We start from the raw sequence: 18,518 nt of genomic DNA on the forward strand, positions 1-18,518 counted from the left end.
CCATCTTTTTTCTTTTATAAACAAACCAAATACCCTAATCGCGTGGTTATGACATGATGGAGCATAGCTCCTGAGTTGTATTAAAGACCAAAGCTGAAGGATACCTGCACAGCATCAACAATTATGCGGTGAATTAACGTGCACAATCCCTTGTCTAGTCAAATAAAATATATAACTCTTTCAAGTGTAAGAATTGAGATTTTGCTATTGAAAAAATTCTTGTTATCAATTGGACATGTTCGAATGGGACTTAGACGCACAATTAGTGCGGCATGCTCATTTCAATTTATCAAACAATTACATTTAAAATATTCAAATTAAAAAAATCTTCAATTTATCATTATTAATCATAAGGCATGGTTTAAAGTATCAGATAGGACCTTTTGTTTTATAATAATTTATGCATTTTTAATATAAAATGTGAGACCTTGCTTCATGCATGTGCTTATTTGTATACTAATACAATTAATCTATATTGCATGTAAATGCACCATTACCATAGTACATGATTTTAATGTGATTTATTATGCTTAAGCAGCAATTATCGTGTCTAATTTTAACTCGGATTTGGTTAACAAAACTTAGAGCATTTCCAATCGTGTTTGAACAACATCTCACATTTTCGATAATGTATTTACAGATTTTATTCTCTAGGTTCTACGTTAATACTGTAAAGTAATTCATTTAAACTGATTACAGTTATTTATAATTACCAGTGATCGATTTCTATTCATTATCGGCGTATTCTTTTGCTTACATCACTTTTTATGTGCTTTCACATGCGTTTCATTCGTCTGATTGACCGCTTCACTACTCATCTTGTTACTTGTGATTATCCTGCCTTATTAAGCATTATTGAACTATGTTGTACATTATTTTTATCTTGAATTATAATTCTAATATGATGCTGACCACTATCTTTGGCCATTATTTATCTTATGACGATGAATTTTTGTCTTACTCTATCGATCTCTTCAATGCACTATGTTATGAAGTCACACTTCCGTATCAACATATATAATTGTAATATGATGCTGACAACTATCTTTGTCCATTATTTACCTTATGATGGTGAACTATTGTCTTGCTTTAACGATCTCTTCTATGCAGTATGTTGTGAAGTCACACTTCTGTATTAACATATATCGCTGCATGTTCTACTTTTAAGCACCAAGATTCAAATCTTGAGTATTATAATAACACAACTACGTCCTATTTTTCTTCATCTAATATATTTTACGGTGTGACTAGTAATTATTGTGCTTTTTGTAATAAAATATTAAATAAATCTATATTATCTTTTCATTTGTTTTACATTGTCCCTGACAATGTGAGGAAAGTTTTATTTATTTGTTAAATAATATTAACAACTAATCACATTTATATAATACCATGTCTGTTACATTAAATCAAGGGAGATCAGCTTAGTTTAGGGAGGAGTCGAAGTCTATACATCTCTGTAATCCATGGGGCTATGGGTGCAGCTATATCAAGTAAATTTTGTGCATCAGTAACACCTTGATCAGGAATCATTACAGTACTAGCAATTTATTCTATCGAAAACATTGACGTAAGAAGGATATGGAGATAAAGTACAGTATTCAATCTCAACGTCCATTAAACAATATTTACATTCAGTGTAATTTTCTTTATGAAATCCATTAGAAATCCATGAAGCTCAAATCTCTATAACACACGCGAAAACTTGGCACCGCGCTTTGGAATACACAATAGGAACTATATGCATTTTCAATACTTTATGAACACCAAAATGTACATTGTTTGACACAATTTAATTTTTAAAAATTAACCCTGTTGAATTAAGGTAAAAATACAACAAATCTGCATTTAAAATTAGTTTGTCAATTTTTTTCCTCGCAATGTTCGTTTGCGTTATTTAACTTTACGACGTCACAAACGGCTCTTACGTCTATAAAGCACACCAGTTTTGAAAGGCGCTAAATTCGCATCAAAGATTAACGAAATAAACAATTATGAAGAGGAAAAATCAAAAAAATGTAAATATAAGTTTCGAATTCATATTTTGGGAAGTCTAACGCGCGGTATTCAATTTGTCGTCACGGCCAGGTGTTATAGGACCGAAGACATCCCAAAATATGAATTCAATGCTTAAATATACAAAATAAGAGCAGAGCAAACACGGACCTCCGAAACATCAGAGGTGGGATCAGGTGCCATGGAGGAGTGAGCATCCCCTGCCGACCGGTCACACCCGCCTTGTGCTCGTTGTCATGATCAGGAAATAACGGAAAAAATCCGTCGTCAATTCAGTGTATAAATAATGGACTAACAATTTGTATGAAAAACGACAGTCAGCATTTGACTCAATGATAAATTGTGTTTGCTGACAAGGTCATTGTACCGACGATAGATTTTACGAAATGATGACTTTAAACGATACTGTGGATATTCTTGTTTCATCAACTTGCTTGTCAATAATTTACCTCGTTTAAGAAATTGTTCATACGTAGAGCACGCTCTTTCGTATCGAATCAACTGAGATATATATACTCCGTATGCAGGTGATGAAGGTATATTGCTGCAAAAGTAAAGGAAGTTGACGATAGAAAAGTTAGTCATCACGTTTATCATATAGGTTGGTTGTTAGATTACCATTAGTGTCTTTTTCAAGTAAAATATCCAAGTATGAAGCAGATGTGTCGGACTCTGTGGTATCTTTTATCTCAAGCTCACCAGGATATATCGTATCGACGTAGGAATGGAAATTATCATTATTAATTCACAATACGTCGTCGATATATCTAAATGTCGACACACAGCAAGCGCTTTCTTCTTTTCATGCATAAGATTTTGCATAAATTCTGCTTCATATAAATATAAAAAATAAGTCTGCTAATAACGGAGCGCAATTTGTACCTATGGGAACTTCAATAGATTGTTGGAATACCTGGTCTCCAAAAACCACATGGATATAGGCAATCAGAAACTCAAGCATCTTCTTGATGTCAACTTCAGAGTACTTATGTGTGCAATCAGAATCTGTTTTAACAAAATTTTTCAAATGACCAATGACGAGGTAAGTAAATTTACGAGTTCCATTTTTGTTGACGAAGCAGCTGTGAATGATATCAAAAAGCCTGGATTTTAATTTGTCGTGGGGAATTGTTGTGTATAAAGTTGAAAAGTCGTAAGTTTTTAAGCTGTTGATTTTTGTAAAGTCTTGTAATTTCAAATTGTCCAAAAGTTCTTTAAAATTTTTAAGTATCCACATCTGATTTACACCACTTCTTGAATATATAGTTGCACAGTACTCTTGAAGTTTTTTCTTCACTACTGTCAATATTTTAGTGAGAAGTAACGAATGAGGCTTGGTTGAACATTCTGGAACCTGCAATGTATCTTTGTTTGTAAGGATTCTTATGAAGTTTCGGAATCCAATATATATAAGGTTCATTTTGGCTCTGTGGAATATTTAAAGTATTCAAAACTGCCAGGTGATTTTGAAGAATTTCTTCCTTAGAAAGAGAAGTATGAGTAAAAGTAGGATTACCACTTCTAGAATTAAATCAAAGTTCTTCTAGAATGCAATTTATATAATGAGCCTTACAAACGAAGACAAATTTTGGAGTCATCGTGGCGGCGGGCGCACGGCAGGTGTGGCCGGTCGGCGGCGGGGGGGGGGGGGGGCTCGCTCCTCCGTGGCGCCTGATCCCACCTCTGATCTTTCGGAGGTCAGTGTTTGCTCTGCTCTTGTTTTGTATATTGTTTAATGGACTTTGAAATTGAATACTGTTCGTTATCTCCATATCCTTCTGTTGTTTTTTTTTTTTTTTCATATTTTGTATATATTTTATTTAGTCTGTCCAACATACCATAAGGTAGATATACGTGTATAAATAGGTTTCTAGACTTATTTCTGAGATATTGAGTGACAAATACTATGATAAATACTGACAGCACCAAAGCATCACTATATTAACCTAACATAGTAACCCTAACCCTAACCAACTTATGTTTCTACAGGAACCTCCAACAGTTGTTTGAAGACACATAGCAACTTGACCCCAACAGACTGCCACACTATCCATAAATGCGTGAAAATATGTGTTAAAACATTCATCAGTTTTAACTAGTATAAATCACTCTGTTTCATACAGTAAAGCAATATAATGTACATGCCGTAATTTAATTAATCACAAAAGTAATTATGTTAGTTTGTAACTTAGTGTTAACTGTTATAAAGATAAAAGAACAATGCTTTTATGAATATTTTTTCTTCATTACCTTTCCAGAAGCAAAATAATGTGATTTATTTATTGAATGAAAATTATATTCAGTCACAGTGTAGTGATATCAAATTGATATCATTTTACAGTGTGACAAATATCAGAAGTGCGAAAAAAACTTTGAATTTCCTTCCCATAACGAAGAATTTTTTTTTTAAAAATACCCATTATCCTGTTGTAAGATGTGTGGAGATCTAACCATCCTCCCCCAATCTAACATCACGTAGTTTTGATGTCTCAACCGCTAGACTATGACGAAATAAGGCCAAAACATACAACGTATACCGCTCAATTACAAAAAGACAGAGGCAATGCAAAATCAAAGAAAATGAAAGAAACAGAAAATTAATTTTTTTGGTAGTTGAATATGGAATTTATTTAACGAGTGGACAGGATTCGAACTCATAAAGAAATATTTCGAAAAAATCCTGTTCTGCTCGTGAATTAAAAAAATCATATTCACCTACAAAATAATGCAAAATTAATCCCCTATTCATGTAAACTGGAACAATCAGTGATGTTAAAAAAACAGGATATGTAGTTATTACTCAGGATCCACAATTCTGACTAACAGGATATAATCTGTATCAGGAGAACATTGCCTTCTTAAATTGTTTGAAATTGAAATTGTGTTATTGATGTATATGGGGACGAATATCAGAGAAGTGTTTGAAGAGATTCCGATCCTTAGCCAGGAAGGATAACTCTTTAATTTATAATTTAATTCAAAAAGTCTCAAAATATTAATGAAGCTTAAAAATTAAATCTTTTCATGCAACAATTTTCATTATATAACTCTCAATGTGCTTCAGGGTTCTTTGAAGTTCTCAGAAAGGTCTAATTAAAAGTCGAAATTTTTACCCCGGAAAAGCATTTTAGAATTACATATATCAAGAAATTGATCTTCATTTTGATACCAATGTTTATTAACATGATATGAAATTAGAAGTGATTTATGGAGCTTTGCAATGAAAGGAGAATCTTTATACACTTTCTTTTGTCAAATGGTCGAAGTAAAAAAAAGAAATTAAAGTACATTGTATGTATAAAAATTGTGGAATTTCTTCAAAAGTATGGATACCTATGATTTGTATTTTTAAAATGTGTTAAGTGATCAAATTTAAATTGGAAAATGCATAGCAGGTGTTTCTATTCGCAATTCCTGAAAATATATTTGAGACAGAATTCAGGGTAACGACTTGGTGTTTTAATAGTAATTAACACTTCAAACACAAAATGACCAATTACCCCTACGATCTCCATCAGGAGAATCAGAAGTCAGATTGGATTTATAAATTTAAAGATTTCTTTTTAAAAAATATAAATTTTAACAACATTAGGTTCAAATTTATACATATTTAATATTTTCCGACTAACCGATAACAGATTTTCTAACCGATTGCCATCGTTCCGACCGAGTAATCGGTCAACCGGTTAAGTATAAGTCACATTATCCAACGATGGGGTATACGATGAGAAAACGATGCGTTTTTTGATGAAAATGGCGTGTTTGCCGGCCGGGCACCACTAGTGATCGGACGGTGACTGATTCTTTTTTTTGCGAATCGGTGGGGTCATCGGTAGGAAATAATTCGTAGTTAAAATTCAGCGATGTCTTACAACGATGCCTCACATCGCTCCTCATCGGCAACCCATCATTAACAAATCTTTCAAGGATCGGCCGATGTATGGCCGAGCATCGTCCAATATCCGTTGAATCTGAGGTCATCGGGGAGTTTAGTGGTGTTCAGCAGATAACGACCGGTCATCAGTCGATGTTCGACCAAACATTGGCCCATAGTCGACCGATGTACGAACGATGTTCACCAATGTATGAGCGATGTAATATACATCGGCCGATTATCCTTAAACATCGGCAACCACGCCATTTTTCTCATAAAACGCATTGGTTGCCCATCGTATGCACATCGCTGGATAATGTGACTGACACTTTTAAGACTATTTGGCCGATGTGGACCGATGTTGGGGCATCGTTAACACCATGGATTACTACCGATTACCACCGGTCTACGGCTACCGGCCGGGAAATGTGACCTAGGCATTACAAATTACCATCCCTAGTAAAAACACGTTACTTTGAAAATTCAGAGAAATTTTGGTGAGCATTTTCAATTAGTCAATGCTTGATTTTAAGAACCTGAGGATCGGAGTACCTTTAAGTCCATTTAAATATTTAAAATCTTTTCATTTTTGTTTCATCCAAGCTTTTATTTCTATGGTTTTCAACAAGTGAAATGTGTCTGATTGGAACAATTTTCTACATAAAACTCATTACTATTTTCTTTGATTATTTATCTTTTAAAATTCAACTCAAATGGAATTTAAAATGTTTTTTAAGTATGGCATTAAAGAAACAAAGGTTCAATGACGTACTTTGGATTTTATTTGTTCAATATTTTCAATATTCCTTAAAAGACACTGTAGGTATCAAATGATTAATGCAAACAGTAATCATGTAAAGAGTTAGTACGTGAAAAGTCATCATACACATTGTCATAATTAATATATTACTGCATCAATGTCTAATCCTTTTGTAACATACAGTAGTTTCAAGAATTTCAGTCATGAAAGTTTTTTAAATGACCTGGAACAAATTGATTTTGAACTTCTAATTGATCAAGAACAAGACATTAACGAAGCATATGAAAAATTTGAAACAGTTTATATGGAGGATTGACAAGCACATATCAGTAAACCAAAGAAAAAATAACAAACCAGCACCATTTATGAACAAAGAGCTTAGAAAAACCATCTATTAAAAAATGTTTTTTACACATACAAAAAAATCAGGTCAAATGAAAATTGGGAGCTATATAAAAAACAAAGAAATCAAGTAAATAAGATCAGAAGGAATTCAGTTAGAAATTATTTCTTAGAAAGATGTGTAGGTAGACTTAAAGATAAAACTTTCTGGCAGACTATTAAGCCATTTCTGACAAATAAAGGAAGTCATCTTGCAAATAACATTATACTTAGTAAGGATGATGAAATCATAAACAACCAAACAGAGGTGGCAGAAACCTTTAATGACTATTTTGTAAATGTGGCTAAATACATAGGGTAGGGGGCTGTAGCGTAGATCACGATCATCCAAGTATTAAAGCAATTTATGAAAATGTATATATAGAAAATGAAATTTTATCTAATCCCATACAGACTTCCTTTGTTGAACAGCAAATAAATAAAAAAGGTGTTAAAAAGCAACAGGAAAAGATGGTATCTCTGTTAAAACACTTAAATTGTCTAACCCAACGATAGCAAAACCAATCAACATGTTCATTAATAAATCATTTGAAAATGTGAATATCCGAAAAAACTTAAAGAGGCACAGGTTGTTCCACTTTATAAGAAAAATAGTCAGTTAGGAGTAGTTAACAACAGACCTGTAAGCATTCTAACAGCAATCTCAAAGACTTTTATTTGAGAGGGCAACATATACACAGCTGTTGAAATATTTTGACAATATATTCCATCCCTATCTATCGGCATTTAGGCCAGTTTATGGATGCACTGTGTTAATGAAAATCATTGAAGACTGGACAAAAGCCATTGATGATAACAAGTACACTGCTGCTGTGTTTATGGATCTCTCAAAGGCCTTTGATTGCTTACGGCATGACCTGCTGCTGTTGAAAATGAAAATGTATGGCCTCTCAGATTCGGCTCTAACACTTGTACAAAGTTTTCTGTCAGATGGGAGACTATATGTGTAAAAGTAGGGAATATTTTTAGCAAGTTTAAAGATATATATAAGGGTGTACCTCAAGGTTCTATATTAGGTCCTGTCCTTTTTAAACATATTTTTTAAACGTTGTTTAGCTTTGATGATGAAGGCATGTTTTATAATCATGCTGATGACAACTCACTGTCTCATTCAAATAATGACTTAAGCAAAGTTATCAAAGTTTTAGAAGAAAAAGCTTAAATCTAATAAATTGGTTCTCAAATAACTATATGACAGAAAATCCACAAAAAATTCAGGCACTCTCGATAGGAGAAAGACTTGTAGGTGTTACCATTGATAGCCAAATAAAATCAAATAAATATATCTGAAACATATGCAAAAAGCAGCAATACAACTCAATGTATTAAAACGCATAGGTAAACACCTAACAAAACTGGGTAAACTGACCATCTATTATTCTTTTATTATGAGTAATTTTAATTACTGTCCTGCTATTTGGCACTTTTGTGGAGAATATATCATAAGAAAAATTGAAAAAATTTAAGAAAGGACTCTCAGATTTATTTAGTTTCCATAAATTTATAATATTACACACATACTTTTAACTCAAAACATTTGCTATATTTTTATCAAAATATATAAATCATAGATTCTTTTAAAGCGTAAGTGCTATTTTGACATTCATTTATATTTATTTCCTGTGTTTTCTCTTATTTATATGTATGATCTCCATATCCTTTATTTCTACTTTTCTGTGTTGTTTTGTGTGTGTATGTGTAAATATGTCTGTTGTTATGCATGACAATGTAATTTAAATGTGTTATATGAGTATATTGTCATTTATGTATTCATGCATGTGTAGTACAAATATTATGTCAGTCAAAAGCTCTAGAGAGCTTATGTTTATGTTATAAAAGTCCTACTCTAAATAAAATTTTATTTTTTGATTCTGATTCTGAAATTTGAAAAAAAAAAACGAAAGGCAATACGTTTTATTATTCCCCGAAAAAGCTGGCCCCTATATCAAATATTAGTTAATACATATTTTTTCACGTTTAAAGAGCACTATCAATTGGGGGAAAAAGTTAATGCATATTCTTTCTGACCAAATAATTTTTTTTTTGTTAAATTCATTTACTGTATTTTTAAAACGATCCCTCCGAAATTTTGAAGGCAAAACTAACAGCGTAAAGATGAAGTGTTTCGGTTTATTGTGAGTGTTATTACATCTGATTGTGTTATTAAAACAACAAAAAGATTTGCTTTTTCAATAAAAGATAAATTATGATAAGTGGTTTGATTGAGAAAATAGAATTAAGAGAATGTGACATTTTATTAGATAAATTTTCATTTATTGTCAGTTTTCAGAAGCGGTTAACTATTTGATATGAAAGAATTAAATGGTTTTGTTTGTTTGTTTTATTAAACATGCCTTTCGAGAATTATGCGTCTTGCTGGGGAAGAGGAGAACATTCTAAACAAACTAGTTGAAATCCTGCGCAAGTGCGTGGGAATTATTTTTTTAATGTTACAAACTATTCCAAAAACTATCTATCAGATTCTACTGGCAGTTTATTACACATTCTCATAGCATGACGAAATACTTCAAAGCCCCTCAATTAGTTTAGGAACAGAAATTTATTATATTATTTTTTTTTATTATTTTTACAAACATCCTGGTGATTAAATGTTCGTTGTTTTCAAGGTATGAAAAGACACCAATAATCTATGTACAACATGAAACGCATTTTTTCACTCATTTCTACTAATAATTCTTCAAGCACGAAATCAAATCCCCGTGGTTTTCGACCCTTCGAAAATATATGATTTTACAGTATTACTACATATATGTATTTATACTGTAGATTTCTAATTATACACGAGGAATTAATTATAACGTAATTTCTATAGAGACAACACTCACGAAATCAAATTATTAAATTTTATTTTGATGGAACTAAAATGAACGTAAAATCTCTTTATCAACCGCCCGTTTGCTAATTATAATTCTTATTATTATTTGCTGTAAAAGAGACATTTTGTGATTATCATAAATTCTGCCTAAAAAGGAATCAACATTACATAGGAATGTTTATTACGGAGTGCAACCATAGTGTAGTGAGGGAGCAAGTTTAGATTTGTTTAAGTAAATAAATTTATCTAAGGTAACACGGTCACTGTAGCCTTTAGTGATAAAGCGTTCACTTTCTGATCGGAAACCAGGGTTGAATTCTCGTTCGTGGAGCCGCGTCAAATCTAAGACGTAAACACAGGTAGTGACTGTTCCTTCGCCAAGCGCTTAGCAGAAAAAGTGAAAGTCAGGGTCTTTCGGTTATGGACTTAAAAACGTATTCCCTGTGTCGCAGAATACGTTGGCACGATCAAGAACCTTCAATGATCAATGACCCTGAGTGCCAAGTATAGGTCTGAAATTGAAGTTCTTCACCGGCATACTTTGACATCTTTATATGAGTGAAAAAATCTCGAATGGGATGTTAAACAAAATACAATTAATAAATTTAAGATCACAAAAAAGCATTAAATTTCTCCAGTGCTACATACCTATTTGATCAATTGCAAGTATGACAGGAATATGTTTAAGAATATACGTTAGTTAAATATTTTTTTTCATAACTGGTCAATTCTTCTTGTTTTTTCACATTTTGGTTTTAAAGTAAGTGTCGGTACTTAAAATTACAAACATGAGTACTAGCCCTTTCTGTACAGAAAAATATATTAGAGAATGAAATTAGTACAGATCTGGAGAATATTTATTACCTTTATTACTATTATTTTTTCTAAATGAGATAAAATATTCAAATATGAACAACTGCAAAAATTTCAATCGACAATGTTATTAGGTAACCTAACAATTTATCCAATGCAACATGAATAAGCTATCACGTGAGACTTCATTAATCATAAACGAACAGACCTTAGCATATAGGTATATATGGTATAAGAGTGAAGAGAACTCGCATAGAAGATCATATCTGGTACAAGTCACCGACAATGAAATCTTACCGCTAAATTCTAACAGAGAACTGTTAAAATGAAATTAACAGCGGACGCTAGTGTGATCAATGTTTACCTCATTGGACAAACCTTAAGCCTTTTACAGACATGCTACTCTCAGTGCTTCTTTCCTAAAACTTTAATCGTCAGCAATTATGAAAGTTCATCAGTACCTGGCTTTAACCTTTTAACAAATGCTGAAATGGGAATGTGCATGAGGGTTTGTAACAAGTTTGAGTTATGTCGCTCAGTGGATTGCATTCGTGAAACAAAGATATGCCAACTTAACACGAGATTTGGCATCAAAACTGTAAGTAGCCTAATGACCGCAGGACGCATCTTTCATGTTGACCGGGAAAGTTTTCCAAAGGTAATCAAACGTACAAGTAAATAAAGTATTTAGATGAAAGGAAATTCGATTAAATAAAACCTAGGTGCCACTTTAAGGTGAAATACTTTCAGAATATGGCGACTGATTGTCCAAAGAATGCCTGTACCGAGGATGCGATCTGTCTTGGGATAGCTGTGTACCTGTTTTAGAAGGTAACATATAACATGTTTAACATATTTCTCTGAATGATTTTTAAAACAGCTAGGTTCAAATTAATTTATTGGAGTTAATGCCGCCGTGTAAAAGATTGTTAATATAGGTAGTGTATTTCCCTCCCAGAGTGGATATGGAATGTCTGACGTACTTGGATTAGACTTTAAAATCTGAGGTTTTCAATAACGCAAGGCATAAAGCAAAGCAATTCCCTCACTGTTACGGTCAAATGAAACATCCGTTGGTCAAACTTTGTGGTACATCATCTAAATCAGTTGCTACATGTACATGAGTCATTGTTCTCAATTTACAGACATTTAAATTTTTAAAAATTTAAATCGTGGTTCTGCAAAATATGTAAAATGAAAACTGAAATACAGTGGCTTCATTAATATTCGTTGAGCTCCAACTTTCGAGGATATCTTTGTTGAGGAGATCCACGAATTTAAATGTTCATTGAATTAAGAAATGCGTATGTCATTCATTTGTATAGGTGATGCTTTTGTCCACGAAATAACGTTATAACGTATGCTCAAAATCTTCAGTATTACAAATTCACGAAAATTGATGCTTACGAAAATTAATGAAAACATAGTGATTGAAGTGCTATTCTTATTTATAAAATTCAGTGCACTTCTTCAATCCGTGGACATACACCCCATAAGTAATATGAAATTCATAGAATTTATCTTTATTTTACACGGAATAGAAAAAATATACAAAGACTGTTCAGATATTGTAAAAAGAGACCCAAGCAAGAAAGGACAAGATGGTGTGTACGTAATTTACTCTGACATCCAGAGAGAGGTATACTGTGGCATGACAACAGATGGAGGAGGGTGGACTGTGAGTAGTGTTTTAAGTATTTGCTTACGTGTATAAAATCTAAGACCGTTTCACTTGTTACGCGTTAAGATCTTAAACAAACCTACCAAAACTATCATGATAGCATTATGGCTGTCCTGCAATACTAGCACCCGATCGAATTAGCAGACACACTATAAAATTCACTACTATATTTTATCATAGCATTTACCAAACATTGACAAAGCATTTGGTGAAGAACCGTAACATAACAAAGAGCAGTAGAATTTTAATCTTTAACTCTGCTCTGCTCTTGTTTTGTATTGTTTTATATACCTTGACATTTAATACTGTTTGTTATCTTCATATCCTTCTGTATTAAATCATGAACAGGGCAAAAATAAAGTAATTTAACAAAAATAATTGATTTGGAAAATGACAATCATCTCGTAGATGTTAAAACAATTCTTTATTGCCCAATTTTATCAAATATCGCCTCAGTATAACACTATAGTACATAATGGCATATAAACTACCTTGTATCGAGTCAAATGCTGACTGACGTTTTTCATACTAAATATTAGTCCATTCTTTATACACTTAATCGACCACAGTTTATTTTTTATTTCCCAATCATGACAAGGAGCACACGGCGGGGGTGGCAGGTCAGCAGGGGATGCTCACTCCTCCATGGCACCTGATCCCATTTCTGATGTTTTGGAGATCCTTGTTTGCTCTGTTCCTGTTTTGTTTTGTTTTATTGGATTTCGATCTTGAACATTGTTTGTTATATTTATATGTTTCAATAAAAGATGATTACGGACAATGTAACATAGCCGTAGGTGTTTATATTTACAAGAAGCAATAGCATATATGGTATTGTTTACAGGTCATTCAAAAACGACAGGATGGTGAGCTGAACTTTTACAAGACATGGATAATGTACAAAAATGGATTTGGGGATGCCTCTAATAACTATTGGATAGGTATAATATTCTTTATATAAAGTCAGTTTGCCCTAATGCCATTAAAACTATATGACTTAACCGGAATGAACGTAATCTGGCTATAGATCCACAAACAAAATCATTTTTCCCACATAGTGTAAATTATAGCGTTAATTTGCCTTACCAACACTAGAACAGTCCTATCTATTGCTTACGCTAATGTTTATTATATCTTTTATCCGATAAGCAGTCCTCAAATATTTCTAAATTATAATAGATCTAAATTCATATGTTAAAACATTTCCTCAGTCTGTATTATCTTTCTTTGGTTTCTCTCTATTATATATACCGGGTAGTTAAAGCTATTTTAAGAGAATAAAACAGTGTACGATATACTACTTGTGGCAATTAATTAATTTGAAAAACTATGTAAACTATGTAAATCGTACTTCACCAAAGTACACCTGACAGATCAAACGTACTTTATAGCGGCCCGGATTTCTTTCTTTTAATAACTTTCGATTTATTGTTTGTTGTTTAGCATTCCTCCCGGTAATTTTTCACTTACGATGGGTGATCAGAAGTTCGCAAATTAATTGAATAACTTCCATAAAAAGAACAATATTTGTTTTCAATGTTGATTTTATTTTACATTAGTCCTCTTTGATTTTAATGCACATCTGTTACTGTTCTGCTCATGCGCAAATCAAGTGATATAGGCGGTCATGTGACCCCCTCCGTAGCGTTCTGTCACAAAAAGTGAAATTTTTTTCTAAGTTACATATTTATTTTCCATGTTTGATGATTTTTATAACGAGAACAGTTAATTTGTCAAACATGGCCAATTCTCGGCAACAGAATAGTTGAATAAGAATATCCTTTCAAAAATAAGCGCATGGCGACCATTAAAACCAAAATCTTCTGTCTCAGAAGAGACTTTTTCAGGTGGAAATAGGGAATGGCTGCCTCCTTTTAATCTTATCTAATATATTTAAAAGTCTTAAGAACCCTCTCTACACTGCACACTAAAGAGTTTTGATTCTAAGGTATTTTTATGCAGTTAGAGTGATCTGCCCTTAGATCTAAATTCTAAAAATTAGAAATTTACAATATATTACTCAATTTGTAATTTATTCAAATATTCTTAACATTTCAATTAACCAAGAAAAATTAAGTGAACGTGTTATTATCATGTATTATCTATATTGAAGTAATTAAAAGTGATTTCTATTCACTGACCCTGTCTTGTCTTTGAGCATTTTTCCTGGGAGGAAATGCCACGCACCATATAGAGAAAATTAAATAAATAAGTTTAATATTAACTCCTTTATACAATATATTTTTCTCAATGTCCAAATAAATATTTGCACTTGTGTAGAGAGGGTCCTTAAGTAAACGATATCTTCTCCGTATTTGATAATTACATTATTGTTGAAATATTCAATTATTTTGTCAAAGTGTTAATTGGAGGTCTTTGATAGCAAATTGCTTAATTAAAAACAAATCTCTTTTTAAACTTGCTTTCACTCGGCAACATATAATGTATCATTTTTAACCATTTGCCTTCCTTCAATAAATCATTGATTGAATTTATAGGAAGACACTTGTCTTAATAGACTGTGTACAAATTATTTAACGCTTCTTCAAAGGTATTTCTAAGATATACAATAAATTTCACAGTCCTTTCTTGAACGAGTTCGACAAAGACAACTATTTTTCGCCACAAGTGACCTGCATAGTGACGTCATTTTTACATTGTGACGTCACAAACAAGGAGAAAAACTTTTTTAGCTTTTGCTATATATAAAACTTGTGTATGGTTATGTGTGTACCAATTTCTCTAATTTCAAGTGTGGTTTTGTAGATATAGAAATAGTTCGCGAACTTTTTTATCACTCCTCGTATATTGAGACGCCATCACTTGCCAGTAGAGAGTTTCAAAGTCCTATACTCGGCAATTAGGTTATAGCATACAGCATTTGTGGAAATTGTTTTTCGTGTTTCTTTTGTTCTTATGAGTTATAACTTTTTTCCTTTTTCTCAAGTAAGTTTTGACAATTTAATTTTATTGTTCCTGTAGTTTGTAGTTTTCAGTGCTATATAAATAAATATATAAAAGAAGAGAAAGATGGAGAGAGCACAAATGGATTCACTTTTATCCCGCTTCAGACAAATTTGTAGATTGCTGATTGGATAAAAGCTGATCACATGACGCCCTGAAATTTTCCGTATTACGTCTCTGTCGAGGCGTAATATGGAAATCGGGCACGCGATTCCGTTCGCAGCGTTGTTATTGTAAATAAAAATGGCGGCTAAGAAACGTTTTACGTAGGTAGTTTAGTTAAGTTTCTTGTTACTGTAACGATGTTTTATGTTGATTGTTATTGGATTAAAACTTAATATTTTCATAATATGCACAAATATTTTTTTAATATCGATAAAGGTCTTCAGCGGGATAAATTCGTAACACAGTCAGTTAGTGACCTAATACGGATTCATACAGGGTGTGAAATGGAAATCCGTATTGGGACTCGGCTTCGCCTCGCCCAATACGAATTTCCATTTCACACCCTGTATGAATCCGTATTAGGTCACTAACTGACTGTGTAACTAATAATATAAGGATACTCTTTTACGCCTCAGCCCGGATTGATCTCTCGACCTTGACGGAATCGTTTAATATTTTTGTGATAGAATATTTCAAACAGCGTAATAAAGTTGGTTTTTTTAATTTAGGGAATGCAGCAATCTACGCTTTAACAAGAGACCAAAACCAAGAACTCCGAATTGATCTCAAGAGATATGATGGCGAACAGGCTTATGCTGTGTATTCCACATTTTACATAGGAGATGAAGACAATAAATATACACTTACAGTGTCTGGATACAACGGAACAGCGAGTGAGTAGTTTTATCTGCCAATGCTTTCGGATAGAGGTATTGTACGGACCCGAAAGCATACTGTATAGGGAAGGAGAACATCCCGTAAAAGACTAGTCAAAAATTATGTTTTAGATAATTGTGAAAAAGATGGCCGTAAAAAAAGAAGTATAAGATATATAAAGGGGAGACAGGGCACATGTCACATGACTCAAAAGACAGATTACGTAATATTCTATGCTGATGTATATGTTAAACGTTGTTAACATCAACAGTTCTTGTGTAATTTTATTCTAATTTTTTTTTTATTTTGAAAATAATATTTAAGTTTTTTTAAGATGTTGCAAACATTTATATACTGTGAAATATTGCCAAATCCACTCATCCGCTCTTTTTACCCTGCAGTCTGACTTCGGTGACATCATAGACGTAGTGTTTGAATTCTCAGTGCAGCGAAATCAAGTACAAATTAGCTACACCCGTCATGATCAGTTTTATTTCATAATATATACATTTGTGGTATTTCTCCATTAAATAAACATACAGAGATCAAATAGCTTCAATTCTGTATGAAGTTTGTCAGAGGTCGCAATAATATATACCGGTACAAAATATAAGATGGATTGCTCTACATGTATAAAAATGAACAAAATAAGCAAGGAAAAAAAATTATTTAATTTACATTGTAAACAAGTATTTTGTACACTTTTTTGGCTATCGATTTAACCTGTGTCGTTATCGATAGCGCATCAGAATAACAATCTCGGGGTCATGAATTCAGTCCCTGGCGTGGGCGCAGTCAGATTTTCTTTAGAAAATGAAGCCGTACACCATATAAATCCTTGGAACACTTTGCAATAATGGATGGGTATGAGTAACATAGAGAGAAAATGACAGGAATCATAATAATTCGGCATAGAATGCTTTCGCTATTTAAATCCTTAGAACATTATGCGATAATAGATGGATATTGATTATATAGAGACACACTGACAGAAAGCATAATAATAATCAGTACCTACACTTTGTTACAGGTGACAGTTTGTCGTATAACAATGGAATGAAATTTACAACAAAAGATCAGGACAATGACCAGAGTAGTAACGAGAACTGTGGTGTAACATATTACGGGGGGTGGTGGTATAAAGGGTGTTCCTACTCAAATCTAAACGGAATGTACGCCCAGTCCGGCGTGTCTGATTGGTGGTATATGATATGGTATTACTGGAAAGGAACAACTGAGACATTAGAACAAACTTTGATGATGGTTAGAAACAAAAACTAAAGAATGCAGGGGGTATAACTATGTTTTTAAAGAATGTTTCTCGGCGAATCAAATTTAAAGTAATTTACATGAAAGTATACTGTTGGTTAGGTGAAGATACCTGATTGGCTCAGTTAAAATGACTCGAGTGAGAATAGCTCCTGAGCTAAATCTAAGACCAAATCCATCGGATATCTGCATTATATCAACAATATTATACGGAGCAAGTAACTTGTTCTATAATTTATCAAAATTGACCACATCGAAGTCTTTTACATGAATGATATTGGAATCATTTGAGAGGTACTAGCGAAATTAGTAACAAAGTGGTAATGTCTCACTGGACATGGGACAAAAAAAAACAATTATTGCACTTATTTTTCATTTGTTTACGAAGTCAAAGACTAAAATGCAAGTTCTCAAGTCATAATTATCGTCATGTGTATCTGTTATGAAGATTTGGGAGGTCAGTTTCGGACTATATCGTATATATACCTAGAATATCTCTGATACATGTTTTAAAATTTCAAATTAATAAATCCATTTTCGATATGTTAAATGAAAATATTTAAGATGAATAAACGGTGAAGGATAGCAATTAAATATGAGGTAGGTCTGGTTACTTCCCTGTGTATTAACGGGAATGAGAAAAATAATTACACACATTCCCTATTTTAAAATTCCATATGATAGGAAACAAACATATGTTAATTTTTTGCCAAATAAAAAAACCCTCATATCATTTTCTTAACTTGACATAAAAGGCTGATGTTGATATCGCCTTGACAGAAAACCCTTTGTGATGTTCCCATTGATCCGTTAATTAAATAGATAAAATATTTTAACATATTGATTAGGTCAACTGAGTCACTTAGGTGACCTATTGCAATACGTTTTCGTCATTCGTCGTCATTGTGCGTCATGAGTTTTGCGTAGTGTGTTACCATTTGAACATTTTCAGCTTCTCCCCTAGAACTGTTGAACCAGTTTCAAAGATTTCTGCCATATAGCATGTATGACTAGTAAAGACTTTTTATGTGAACTTCATGGTCCCTGTCCCCCTGGGGCCTGAGAAGTAGGATTATAACCA

General features: G+C 32.7%; 1 protein-coding gene across 1 annotated transcript; it reads left to right on the forward strand.

Annotated features, from left to right (window-relative positions):
• The first annotated feature begins 12,202 nt into the window (after positions 1-12,202).
• Positions 12,203-17,449, forward strand: LOC134255065 (fibrinogen C domain-containing protein 1-B-like). Its single transcript, XM_062737589.1, has 4 exons — positions 12,203-12,379; positions 13,227-13,323; positions 16,021-16,185; positions 17,199-17,449. Exons 1-4 carry the CDS (start codon positions 12,203-12,205, stop codon positions 17,447-17,449), a joined length of 690 nt encoding a protein of 229 aa, XP_062593573.1.
• The last annotated feature ends 1,069 nt before the right edge of the window (positions 17,450-18,518 follow it).

Source organism: Saccostrea cucullata, unplaced genomic scaffold (genome assembly GCF_032062105.1).
Source record: "Saccostrea cucullata isolate Sc308-1 unplaced genomic scaffold, CSIRO_AGI_Scuc_v1 ctg4265, whole genome shotgun sequence".
Classification (NCBI taxonomy): Eukaryota; Metazoa; Mollusca; class Bivalvia; order Ostreida; family Ostreidae; genus Saccostrea; species Saccostrea cuccullata.

Excerpts from the sequence above, each read along its gene's own strand:
- LOC134255065 (XM_062737589.1), top strand. The coding sequence starts at position 12,203 with ATGAAATTCATAGAATTTATCTTTATTTTACACGGAATAGAAAAAATA. Across the intron at positions 13,324-16,020 it reads CTCTAATAACTATTGGATAG|GGAATGCAGCAATCTACGCT; the intron begins GTATAATATTCT and ends TTTTTAATTTAG. Across the intron at positions 16,186-17,198 it reads TGGATACAACGGAACAGCGA|GTGACAGTTTGTCGTATAAC; the intron begins GTGAGTAGTTTT and ends ACTTTGTTACAG.